The sequence below is a fragment of the Mixophyes fleayi genome, chromosome 1, assembly GCF_038048845.1.
Source record: "Mixophyes fleayi isolate aMixFle1 chromosome 1, aMixFle1.hap1, whole genome shotgun sequence".
NCBI lineage: Eukaryota > Metazoa > Chordata > Amphibia > Anura > Limnodynastidae > Mixophyes > Mixophyes fleayi.
Genome location: NC_134402.1, coordinates 207,596,455 through 207,609,313, shown reverse-complemented (window position 1 = coordinate 207,609,313; position 12,859 = coordinate 207,596,455). Strand labels below are relative to the sequence as shown.

Genomic DNA, 12,859 nt, shown 5'->3' with positions numbered 1-12,859 from the left:
ATTACGAGACACTGAAGGGTGCCGAATCGCTGAAGGCGTCCTTCAAGCATAAGCAGAAGATTTGGTCCCAGATTGCCTCTGTTGTGTCCGCAGTAGGTGTTAGAGTCAGATCAGTTGCGGTTTGCATGAAACGCTTTCGGGACTGCAAGCGCACCACGAAGGCGAAGATGGCAGCCGTTGCCCGTCATACCAGGGGAACCGGTGGTGGCAAGCCACTGCGCCTACAATTTAAGCCTTGGGAGAAGAAGATGCGGCAAATTCTCAGTGCTGATCTTGTGGAAGGAGTGGAAGGGACAGTGGACACCCTTGATCCATCCACCTTCCAGCCACGAGGTATGTATAATTGTCTATAAAAGTAATAATGTGAATTAAATTTAAAATAATTTCTAAACTTTTTTTTACAATTTTGCAGAACAAGATGCAGCACAAAGGAGAAGACAAGAAAGTGAAGCAGTACCCTGGAAGAGAAAATCCAAATCAGGAGGTAAATAGCAAATGTATAATAATGAATAAATGTTTTTTTTTGTTTTTTTTACTTGCCTTGCTAAAATCTTATATACAGATGTACTAAAAAAATGTTTCTTTTAATGTATTTTAGATTTGGGTTATTCTCAAGGACACAAGGGCCAGAGGAGTGTAGAAGGAGAAGGTATGATATTAAAGATGCACACATGCATGTATACATGCTCCATAGATTATATAATTTACACTACACATTACACCCAGATAACACTTTAGTGCTAGATTTACTAACCTGCGGGTTTGCAAAAGTGTGGATTTTGCCTATAGCAACCAATTAGATTCTAGCTTTACGAAAGCTAGAATTTGATTAGTTGCTATAGGCAACATCCCCAATTTTTCCAATCCACAGCTTAGTAAATTTAGCCCTTAACCTTTTAGAAAGTAAAGCAATATTATTCACACATAACACTTTTTATGAAAAATATCCCCTATGTTAAATAAAAAAAAATCTTGTTCCATAATAGTGTTCCTGAAAGTTGTTTATTATTTTATAAATGTTTTACACCAAAATGTAATCAAACATATATGTGTATGTATGTATGTATGTATGTATGTATGTACATACATCATCATCACCATTTTTTATATAGTGCCACAGATTCCACAGCACTGTAGAGAGAAATCACTCACATCAGTCCCTGCACCATTGGAGCTTACAGTCTAAATTCACACACACAGACACTAGGGTCAATTCCAATAGCAGTCAATTAACCTACAAGTGTGTGTGTATATACACATATACACATACATATTTACATGCTTATAATTTGGTAATAGTGAGATAGAAATGTATATCATTTGTCTTATAGTACCCGGAATTGATGTTACACTTGTTATTATTATTATTGCATGCAATTAATATCTATCAAAAAAATATTCTTCCAATATCAAATGTAATTTGATATTTTTGGTGCTATCTGTATGCAATGAATGTAATATTTCCACAGAATCGATAAAAAACTAAAATTTAATGTTATTGCTTCTATATAAATAAAAATACATTTTATTTTTATTAGGTGGGACATTGCTTATGCCAAGACAAGTCGCAGTGGAAGTAGCGAGAGCGGCTTCTAATCAAGGTATAAATTGTGATCAAGTTGATATAATATATTTTAAATATAGTACATTTTGCAAAGCTTATTATAATTATTTGTTACAGAAAATGTAAGCCGTTTAACCAAGTCTACTCATCCTGCCAAAAGTGTGGAACCAATTAAAAAAGGTAATTATATTTGCATTGTAAAACAATATGCATATATCTCCATCTCTCTCTTTTACTATAACTCTCTCTCTTGTTATATCACTGTCACTCTTAGGTCTATCAATGTCTCTCTCTCTTTCACTCTCTTTCTTTCACTCTCTCTCTTTCTCTCTCTCTCTCTTTCTTTCTCTGTCTCTCTCTCTTTCACTCTCTCTCTCTCTTTCTCGCTCTCTTTCACTATCACTCTCTCTTTCACTGTCACTCTCCCTCTTTTTATCTTAATATTGCTTTATCTCTCCCTATCCTTCCCTTTCACTATCACAGTCTCTCACTCACTATTCCTGTGTGTCACTCTTGATCACTATTTAAATCCTGGCAAAAAATTAATAATAGCATCTAATAGTATTTTAAAATTAACTTACAGCTCACAAGAGAAGAAGAGTGATTGAGGTAGACGTCTCGGAACCTGTTGCTGATGTACAGCAAGGTAATGTTTACACAGAATAAATTTTTTGTTTGGTCTTAGCAAACTTTTTTTTTAATGTGTATTTTTTTTTTATCTATATACCTATCTATCTCTCTCTCTCTCTATCTCTCTCTCTCTCTCTCTCTATCTCTCTCTCTCTCTCTCTCTCTCTCTCTCTCTCTCTCTATATATATATATATATATATATATATAATAATTTATTTTATCTAATTTATTATTATGTATAGAAGCCAGACCCGTTGAAGAGATGCGTGAAGAAGGGGGAACATCAATAACCCTTGCTCATAGTCCAGAAGGTATGAAGATGTGAAAAATTGTGTGTACATAACTATCTAGCAATATATTCTCTTTTTTTTTTACCGATCCATAGGAATATACATATTTTTATTGTACACATGTATCATTTTATATAATCAAATGTCTCACATGTTATATTTAATCGACAATATTATTTTTTTTATTATTATTGTATGTTTTAGAATCCATCATCCCAAGGGAACAGGTGATAACACCAGTATCCACCTTTTATTCTCAAGCTGCCATGGAAGAAATAGCATCTCCTGTCCTCTCAGTAACCGGTGAATAATTATTTTTTTTACTTGTTTTAACAGAATACATGCATTTCTCAATTAATTTTAAACATGAAAATCATATAATGTAATATCTGAATAATTGATGTAGTAAATATTTTTTGGTTTTACAGAGCGATTAGAACATGACAGTGAATCACTGACATTTTCTCCAGCTGACAGTTTGGTCCACGAAGATGCTGCAACAAGATTTGAGATGCTACAGCAAGCCTTCCCCAACCTTCAAGTTCCAACCACCGAAGGGGAAGGTCCATCTCAAGCAAGGGTACCCTCCACAGGCACCAGTCTTCCAACACAACTGGTGCACAGTCTGCCCGAACAAGGCACTCGGTTTCATTCCATCACAGACTTTGCCAGAAAGATGGAAGGAAGGCAGGAAACATCTCGCCAAAATATGGAAGACAGAGTACAGAGAATTGGTGACTCGGTAGACCATTTGACGTCTGTTGTGGAAGAGGTACGAAGCTCCCGTAATTCCACCAATTCATTACTGGAGCGACTCATCACAGTGCACAGTGAAATATCTGCATCTATTCAAGTAAATAACAACATTCAAGCGCGAATGGCTGTTGCAATGGAGCAGAATACAGCAGTGTATTACCAGATGAATCAATCCATGGCACAGATGCATATGCAACAACAACAACAGACAATGCATCTGCAAATGCTGTCAATGCATGTCATGAATGTCAGTGAAGAGCTGAGACTCCGGCGAGCACCGGGTAATGTTTCAGTCCCATTACCCGATTGGAACATTTCTGGATTTGTTCCACCAACACCCCAGCAGAGGACGTCATCTGCACTCCACACCCCCGTGGTGGAAGTAAGAAGACCGGAGTCAGCAAGGAGAAGATTGTTACAGGAAGATCCAGAAGAGGAAATCGTCAACCCCGTCCCATCTGAGGAAGAAGGGTAAGAAAGTAATTTTTTTTTAAAAACCGTATATAAGTGATAATAGGTTAGTGACATAAAAACATAAATATGTCATATGTACAGTAATGTCTACTTTTCAGGATTAAAAATGCATATTTGTGAGAAATGTGACTTTTTTTAGTTTCTTATATGAATGTAAATGTATCCTAATTTCTATGTTTTACATTCAATTCTAGGTAACGCAGAAGCATCGTGGATCAAAATGCGTAGGAAGTGAAAGCAAGAGGATAACATCATCCAAAAGCATTACGTTACAATGTTATTTGGTATTTATTTATTTCTCTCTAGGATCTATGCCTGAAATGTCTGAGTCTCCGTGTGTGTGAGTCTCCGTGTGTCTGTGTCTCCCCGTGTGTGTGTGTGTGTGTGTGTGTGTGTCTGTGTGTGTATATATATATATATATATATATATATATATATATATATATATATTTATTTTATCCTTTAGAAGATTTAAGTCTTTAAATCATATTTTTACTCTTTTATCATGATAACACAGAAAAAAGTTAAACGTAAAGACCTTTCAACATCAGGAATGATCAGCAATGTTAAATATTCGGTGAGTTTGTTTCAGTTTATTCTTTTTTTTTTTTTTTTTTTTTAAGAATGGAAGGGATATCATGTGACATGGACAATGAAATATAAATTGTATATTCCAGTCCATACTGATCCTTCCTTGTTTTAAAAGTTATGTTTGTATTTTGTATAAAAATACAGGTTTCACATACACTTTTTTCTTTTGAATTTTTTATGATTGCACCCAAATATTGGCTGGATACAACTTTCACGAATATGGAATCGAAAATTGCAGACATAACTAGAGTTTTCATGTAATAAACTATAGAACTATTGACTTAGACATACATTGTTAAGGCAGTCAAAAATTTGAATGTATACATTTGTCTCCTTATCAAGATTACAACAATAGGATATGTTGTGTCCTTATCAACATTAGCACTATCAATGTTCCAGTATTTAGATGTGAAATGGAATACTAATTTCACAGAAAGCTTTCAATAATTTTTTTTTCTTGCAGATGTTCGAATGGAATTGGTGGATGTCATTTTAAAGAAACAGCTTGAAAATCCAAGGGACTGACTGAACTGTAGAAAAATGTATTAAAATTTTTATTATGTATTTTGTACAATAAAATTTAACTTTTGAATTTATTGTTTCTTTATTTATTAGATAGATACACCTTCATCAAATTCAGTTACATACACAATATTTTTTGGGTATAGTATTTGCATTTTAAAAATTTTAGGATGTTGTACACTTGTTAACTGTGTACTACTGCAAACTTTTTGTTTTATAAATAAATGCAGCACATGACAATAGAGAGAATAGACATTACATTTTTGCATGTACCCTAAACTTTTTGATACATGTATGAAGGGTGTAATTGGTCCTACTCTGATATATACTCATTAGAGGTTAAATTTGCATACATAATAATAATTTTATTAAATAAAAAAAAAAAAAAAGTAGTCCTTAGGTAAGAAATAGTATTATTTAATTAACTTTCAAGGAAAGAGTTGAATGTTTAACACTGCAGATAGAAGTTTGAGATAATTTTCAATGGGGTTAAAATAAGTAGAGGGTTTTCTTTAAAAAGGTATTGATACAACAGGGTGTATATCACAGCGCTGGGGTCATGAGTTCAATTCCCGGCCATGGCCTTATCTGTGTGGAGTTTGTATGTTCTCCCTGTGTTTGCGTGGGTTTCCTCCGGGTGCTCCGGTTTCCTCCCACACTCCAAAAACATACTGATAGGCTAATTGGCTGCCATCAAAATTGACCCTTGTCTCCCTCTCTGTCTGTCTGTCCCCCTCTCTGTCTGTGTGTGTCTATATTAGGGAATTTAGACTGTAAGCTCCAATGGGGCAGGGACTGATGTGAATGAGTTCTCTGTACAGCGCTGCGGAATTAGTGGCGCTATATAAATAAATGATGATGATGATGATGATGATATTATAGCATCTGTTTGTATAAACACATCACTGTATTGACTTTCATTGTGCCATAGCTCAGGCAGGTAAAAAAAAATTAAAAATAAATTTAAAATTTATAAGCCCCAAAAAAATGTAAATAGTTTTCCCCCTTCTATTTGCTTGTAAACATATTCCTGCCAGTCTACTGCTGGTAAAAGTAAAAATCAAGAAATTTTTTTGCTTTGGGTTTCCCCTTATTTATCAGAACCAGCACTAGGCAAAACAACTTGGGTGATAGGCACTATAGCAGGGGGGCGGGAAACTCAGTTTGAGTCCAAATGCCATAATGACTAAACACCCACAGACTGTTCAGCGCTGGCCTGGATTCCCTAGGGAGTGTGGTCCCCTTGAAAAATGTAAGCGGGCCACCCCCCTAGGGACATCCAGGCCAGTGCTGATAGCACTAGGGCTCTTCCTACTAGCCAGGGGCTCTGGGTAGTAGGGTAATAAATGGGGATTTTGCATGGGAAAAAAAAATGTTTTCGATTTGTGGAACTACATGTCCCAGCCAGCCATGTTTGCCTAAATAGTGTGGCCACGCTGCTACTAGTATAAGTACAAGCACCAGCGTACCCACTAAACAAAATTGTTAAATAAAATCACAACACCCTCATTACAACCACAAATCTTTATTCAAAAAATAAAACTACAAAAAATACATTTTGTTAAGTGGAACTACAGGTCTTAGGCTGCCGTGGGTGTCACGGCATGTTTGCACTTGTGCTTTGCCAAGTGCCGACATGCCCTTACTGCAGAGCCGGATTTACACCTCATGGGGCCCTAGGCAAGATATCGGTTTGGGCCCCCCCTTCACACACACAGTAGCCCCTCACACACACACACATGGCCCCTCACACACAAATAATACACGCACGCAGTGGCCCCTCACACACGCATAATACACGCACGCAGTGGGGACACACACACATAATACACGGACGCAGTGGGGACACACACACATAATAGACGGACGCAGTGGGGACACACACACAATACACGGACACAGTGGGGACACACACACATAATACACGGACGCAGTGGGGACACACACACAATACATGGGCACAGTGGGGACACACACACACAATACCAGGACGCAGTGGGGACACACACGCACAATACCAGGACGCAGTGGGGACACACACACACAATACCAGGACGCAGTGGGGACACACACACACTTAATATACTACCCCACCCCTCCCCCAACTTACCTTTTTCCTTGTAGGAGTATTCATCCCCTTCACACATGGGACGGCACTTGTGATGTAGTGCATGTCCCGTGTGACACACAGCAGGCCACACAGAGGAGGGAGGGAGGAGACCAGCCACCACACTAGCCCCATGTGGCCCCTCCCCCGACTCGCGGCACCCGACCCCCCTCCCCCAATTCGCGGTACCCCCCTCCCCCCAAAAAATTTTTATTTTTTTTAAATTGCTCCTGTCACCCCCCAGCTGTGCCCCCCGAGAGCCGCTAGGCCCTAGGCAGGTGCCTAGGTTGCCTAGCGGTAAATCCGGCCCTGCCTGGCTGCCGTGGGTACGCTGGTGCTTGTACTTATACTGGTAGCAGCGTGGCCACACTATTTTGGGCAACATTGCTGGCTGGGACCTGTAGTTCCACAACATAAAATGTTTTTTTATTTAATTTTTTTCACAAATATTCTTCCTTTATTACCCTACTACCCACAGCCCAGGGTGGTAGGAAGAGCCCTAGTGCTATCAGCATTGGGCTGGGTGTCCCTAGGGGGGTGGCTCGCTTACATTTTTCAAGGGGAACACACTCCCTAGGGAATCCAGGCCAGCGCTGAACAGTCTGTGGGTGTTTAGTCATTATGGCATTTGGACTCAAACTGCGTTTCCCCCCCCTGCTATAGTGCCAATCACACTGGCTGGTTTGCCTAGTGCTGGTTCATTGAAAATAGGGGGGACCCTATGTCAATTTTTCGAGAGATTTTCAATTAAACAGCAGTAGGTCGGCAGCACTAGGGTTAAGTTTAAATTTAGGGGGGACCACAGGTTTTTTTTGTTTTATTTTAATACCATTTTTTGGACTCTTTTCACAGGTTCAGAAGATTTACATCTGCTTCAGAACACTGTAGCTGTCATGTCTTTCTACTAGTGTTTAGACAAGTAGAAGCATGGGCACACTATTTAGGAAAACATTGCTGGCTGGGACATGTAGTTCCTCAAATTTTTTTTTTTTAAAAACAAAATCCCCATTTATTACACTAATAGCCACAGGCCAGGGGTATTAGGAAGAGCCCTAGTGCTATCAGCACTGGGCTGGGTGTCCCTAGGGGGGGGGGGCACTCACTAGGGAATCAAGGGCAGCACTGAACAGTCTGTGGTTGTTTAGTAATTATGCCAGTGGGACCCAAACTGCGTTTCTCTTCCCCTGCTATAGTGCCTATCACCCAAAAAATATATACAAAAAAAAGGGAAACCAGATTTCAAACCTAAGTCACTTCTGTTGAATGATTATTCAGAAAGGTACTGCAGTGATCACTTTTTGAAACTTATATATGAATACATTTTCGAATAGGTAGTTTTTATTTCATTGTGTATTGTCATAGGAAAAAAAAAATTCTAGTGGACACCACACTGCTTCTCTCTGCATAATATTTTTCAGTCTAATATCCAAATGATCCATGTTGCTTTGTTTGTAGGTGGTCTTAGAAAAGAAAAAATTAGGTCAGTATCAGTCTATTAAGAAAAATAAATTTGGTTTGCATTTCATAAAAAAATTATTAAGTGTCAGCAATTTTGTCCAAAGATTTGAGTTATCAATTGACATATACAATCACATCACTCCCTTACATATATATGCAATACAACAAATACATTGTGTAAAGTATTAAAAAAACATTATACTCACCATGATTTTATTTTTCACTTCCTTACCCATTTTCTGAAATGCTAGATAATATCCTCCTTTGGGGCCAGGTACACAGTTTGCCATCATTCCTGTATATATAATAGGACAAGGACATCATTTTTTTATTTGAATACACACATAATTTTTGACCTTTGTAAAATAAATAATACTTACATGAAAAGAAATCTTCTATAACACACGTTGACGAACATGAGTTGCTAACTCCTCCATCTGACCAAGCTCAGGAGAAAGGTCCAAATCCAAACTAATGTCTAGATCTATTTCCATCTCCAATTGGTTTGCAATACAAATATTGTGGAGAATACAACAACCAATAATTATATCACAAACTTTGGAGGGTGAATATAAAAGCACACCGCTGTACCTGTCTAAACAGCGAAACCGGCTTTTAAGTGCACCAAAGGTTCTTTCTATTACACCCCTGGTACGAATGTGTGCTGATTGGTACCTTTTTTCTGAGGAAGATACAGGGTTGGTTAAAGGAGTCAGCAACCAGGAACGATTCCCATATCCAGCGTCGCCTTAAACAAAAAAAAATAGAAGCATTTTTAAAAACAGTGACACAACATTAGTTTTTTTTTAAGGGTTTACAACTACACTTGTAATACACAGTTAACAACACAAAAAAAAATAAAAAAAAATTCAAAAACATTACCAAGCAGCCAGCCATCTGGAAAGGATCTTGCTTCGAAATTCCGGAACAAGGACGACTGTTGAAAGATGAAGGAGTCATGGGATGAACTTGGGAAACCAACAACAACATTGGTGATTTTTTGGTTAGCATCACAAACCATCTGAACATTTATGGAATGGAAGTGTTTTCGATTACGAAAACATTCTTCCATTCGACGGGGTGGTGTAAGGGCAATGTGGGTGCAATCAATTGCACCTAGCACATTGGGCATTTGAGACAAAGCATAAAATTTAGCTTTGACCTCACGCCACTGTGGGGATGGTGCCCGCCAAGATGCCTCTGGAGCCGGTGCCCGTGAAGAGGGCGAAGATGTCCGCCAGCGCTGTGCCCTGGAGGGGCTGAAGAGGTCCCTGATGGTGCCCAGCAGGAAGAAAGAAGAGGAGAAGTACTCACCCATCCAGCGATCCAGCGGTGAGTATCGTGAATTTCTGCCTGTAGGTCCTGTGCGCGGGGGAAGGATGAGCCAATCAGGGCTCATCTTTCCCCGCTGGCCAATCAGCGGCCGGATGCGCAAGCCAATCGCGGCTCGCGCCCGGCCATTTAAAAGATTGGCGCCGACGCGAGCCAATTAACGCTCGCGCCGGCTAATGACGTCACGCCGGCGACTATATAAGAATTGCGGGAGACGTTTTCGCGCTCGAAAATAAGGAAAAATAGCAAAAAAATGACTTAACGTGCTCGAACTTCGAAACTCGCTAACAATTGAATATGCACCTATATATCGCTCTATAAAAAATTATACATATAAATAATACAATAATGTCTATCATGCTGAATATGTAGACAAAAGTATACAGAAAATATATACAAATGATAAAAAATGGAGATGGAAACTAAATGATATTAACACAAATGTGAAAAAAATAAAATAAAAATAAAAATAATTAAAATAAAAATAAAAATGAAAAGAATAATAAAAATAAAAATGAAAATATGAATATTTTAAATATGAAAACTGAGAGAGAAAATAGACATAAACCAAAAATGCACATAAATAGGGCAATAAAATGAAGTGAAAAAATATATATATATTTTGCAATTACAGCTGATATTATGCAATAGAATGTAGTTCTACCATATCATAAAATACAGTTTAATTCCATAGATTCATTAAGACCTTCTGGATAGATAAAGTTAATTTTATGCATCCATACTACTTTTTTTTTACAAAGCTTAATATATCTATCTCCTCCTCTGTTTGTCAATTTAACATGTTCTAATCCATATACTATTATGAACCATAGCGAAATGTCGTGAGACGCTATGTTTTGAATAGTTGTTCAAAATGTTAGGTCTGTTTTCGACTATTCGTCTTGTGGTTCTTCCAACATATTGCAAATTACAACTACATTGTAATAAATAGATGACATATTCTGTATTGCAATTAATAAAACCAGAAAATTTAAACCTATTTTTTGCAATTGTAGAGATAACCTCTTTTGTCCATGTTGTACAAAACGGCAGGTAATACAATTAGTCTTAGTGCATCTATAAACCCCACTTGGTGGTCCTGGTAGTCATGTTGAAATAAAATCAGTAGTCTCCTGACAATGCTGAGCTACTAATTGTAATTTAAATGACAGCTGTCATAGATGTAGCTAAAAAGGAGAGCATACAAATGATGTCAGAGCATATACTGATATCTACCACTACTATCAAAGTGCTCTGGACACTGCTAAACAAGCATCTTTCAAAAAAATTACATTTATATTACAATTAGTAGCGCATCATGGTTTGCATATCTATTTCCCGTTATATCACAGTGCACTGTGATTCAATATCTGGGGTCAATTTCCTTAATGCTATAATGCCTCTATTTTATTGATATAATAACATTTTATATTTTCTATGATCCGTGACCACTCAGTTTGATTTATTATATCACATTATCTCTATCAAGCCAGCTGGGTTTTTAGTGCTGCAGTTTTTCCTTTTTCGTTATTATATTTTATGGAGGTGGTTTGCAGCCACCTTATTTATTGCAGCAGCTTGAACTTTTGGCCAATATTTGTTTGTATTGTTTTATTTTGGGCGCCATATTAAGGGTTGTCGTGTGTTTTTTTGAAATATGCTTGTTTAGCAGTGTCCAGAGCACTTTGATAGTAGTGGTAGATATCAGTATATGCTCTGACATCATTAGAGGTACAAGATATATGCCAGTGATGTTCAGCTTTAGGAGAAAGTTTTTGTAGATTTTGTGTTACTTTAGTGTGGCACGTTTGACAATGAAGTCTACACAGAGTATGAAGTGTCGCTGGAGCCACTTGATCAAGGGCAGTTGCTAGGGTATGGTGAAAATGATTAACTGCCATATCAGGGGAGGAGAATGTAGAAATTGGGGATAGAAGGTGTTGGAGAGAGGTGGAAAACTGTTGAAAATCAGTAGAGTTAATATTCCTGCGGGTATGAGGAGGCTTTGAAGAGTTTGACAGCAGAGAGGTTACAGAACTGGGGGTGAGTGAGTGGCTAATAAGGTGATGATCCGAAAGGGGAAAAGGAGTGTTAAGGGAATTAGAAACTGAGCATAGTCTAGAGAAAACAAGATCAAGACAGTGGCCATCCTGATGAGTACCGGATTCAATCCAATGGGAGTGGTCAAGTGAGGAGGTTAGAGAGAGTAGTTTTGAAGCAGCATTGGAACGTGGATTAGCAATAGGCATATTGAAATCACCCTTGATGATGGTGGGCATGTCAGAGGATAAGAAGTGAGGGAGCCACGCAGAGAAGTGTTCAAGAAATTGCTGGTGGGCTCCAGGGGGGCGATTGATCACAGCGATATGCATAGAGAATGGGTTAAAAATCCTAACAGTATGTACTTCAAAAAATGAGTGATTGGACATTTGGTAGAACTGTGAATGTGCACTGTTGGGAGAGAAGTAATCTAATCCCACCTCTTTGTCTGCCTCCAGGTCTTGGGGCGTGGGTGAAATGGAGGCCACCATGTGAAAGGGCTGTAGGTGAGGCAGTGTCTGATTGCGTGAGCCATGTTTCTGTTATTGCCATAAGGCTGTGGTTGTTTGAGAGAAAGAGGTCGTGTATGGAGGTAATTTTGTTGCAAACAAAGCGTGCATTCCAAAGAACTTTGGAAGAGATGGGAAACAGGTGATGCATTTGAGGTTTGCTGGATTTTGGTAGCGTTCAGATATATGTGTGTGGGAGAAGTGTGGGGGACCTGGAGTAGGTGACATATCAACAGCTAATAGAAAAAGGGGGAAGAAAGATAGGAAAGATGATTTGTAAGGTGTGTGTCATTTTAGTTTCCTTTTCTCCTTTCCTGTTCTTTAAATAGCCACCTGCCGCCCCCTCAATCTGCCTTCTCACATTCCCCTGGTGTTTCCACCTAGTAGCCACCTGAAATCCCCACTATATCCCATCTGAGGCACTCCGCCATCATTCAAATGCCAGCCCCCCACCCTCTATCGTGATCATCTCTTCTGGAACCAAAGCAGGTGAGAAATTAGAATATAGAAGTAATTTAATAATGCATATTGTGCCTTTAAGATTGCTTCAAATATAATGTGAAAAATAATGAGTACGTGACAATG

The 12,859-nt window shown here is 38.3% G+C and overlaps 2 protein-coding genes and 3 long non-coding RNA genes across 5 annotated transcripts in view; 4 read left to right on the top strand and 1 right to left on the bottom strand.

Moving 5' to 3' along the window:
- The window catches only part of LOC142143968 (uncharacterized), a 5,296-nt gene extending 5,167 nt beyond the window's left edge, over positions 1–129 (top strand). The window contains exon 11 of the mRNA XM_075202306.1: positions 97–129. Coding sequence (XP_075058407.1) covers positions 97–129 — 33 coding nt within the window. The remainder of the gene's footprint in view (positions 1–96) is intronic.
- Positions 130–2,148: 2,019 nt separating this feature from the next.
- LOC142107072 (uncharacterized) lies at positions 2,149–2,758 on the top strand. Its single transcript, XR_012679861.1, has 3 exons — positions 2,149–2,210; positions 2,438–2,506; positions 2,690–2,758. It is a non-coding gene; the product is annotated as an uncharacterized LOC142107072 (long non-coding RNA).
- A 157-nt stretch (positions 2,759–2,915) lies between these two features.
- LOC142107066 (uncharacterized) lies at positions 2,916–4,086 on the top strand. The gene is made up of 2 exons (XM_075190211.1): positions 2,916–3,712; positions 3,910–4,086. Exons 1-2 carry the CDS (start codon positions 2,997–2,999, stop codon positions 3,911–3,913), a joined length of 720 nt encoding a protein of 239 aa, XP_075046312.1. The 5' UTR covers positions 2,916–2,996; the 3' UTR covers positions 3,914–4,086.
- Positions 4,087–4,232: 146 nt separating this feature from the next.
- On the top strand, positions 4,233–4,898 carry LOC142107061 (uncharacterized). Its single transcript, XR_012679860.1, has 2 exons — positions 4,233–4,292; positions 4,770–4,898. It is a non-coding gene; the product is annotated as an uncharacterized LOC142107061 (long non-coding RNA).
- Positions 4,899–8,604: 3,706 nt separating this feature from the next.
- Positions 8,605–9,356, bottom strand: LOC142107057 (uncharacterized). Its single transcript, XR_012679859.1, has 3 exons — positions 9,276–9,356; positions 9,069–9,141; positions 8,605–8,688 (listed from the first exon to the last, which is right to left on the bottom strand). It is a non-coding gene; the product is annotated as an uncharacterized LOC142107057 (long non-coding RNA).
- Between the last annotated feature and the right edge of the window lie 3,503 nt (positions 9,357–12,859).

Coding starts and splice junctions, on each gene's coding strand:
- LOC142107066 (XM_075190211.1), top strand. CDS start 2,997: ATGCTACAGCAAGCCTTCCCCAACCTTCAAGTTCCAACCACCGAAGGG.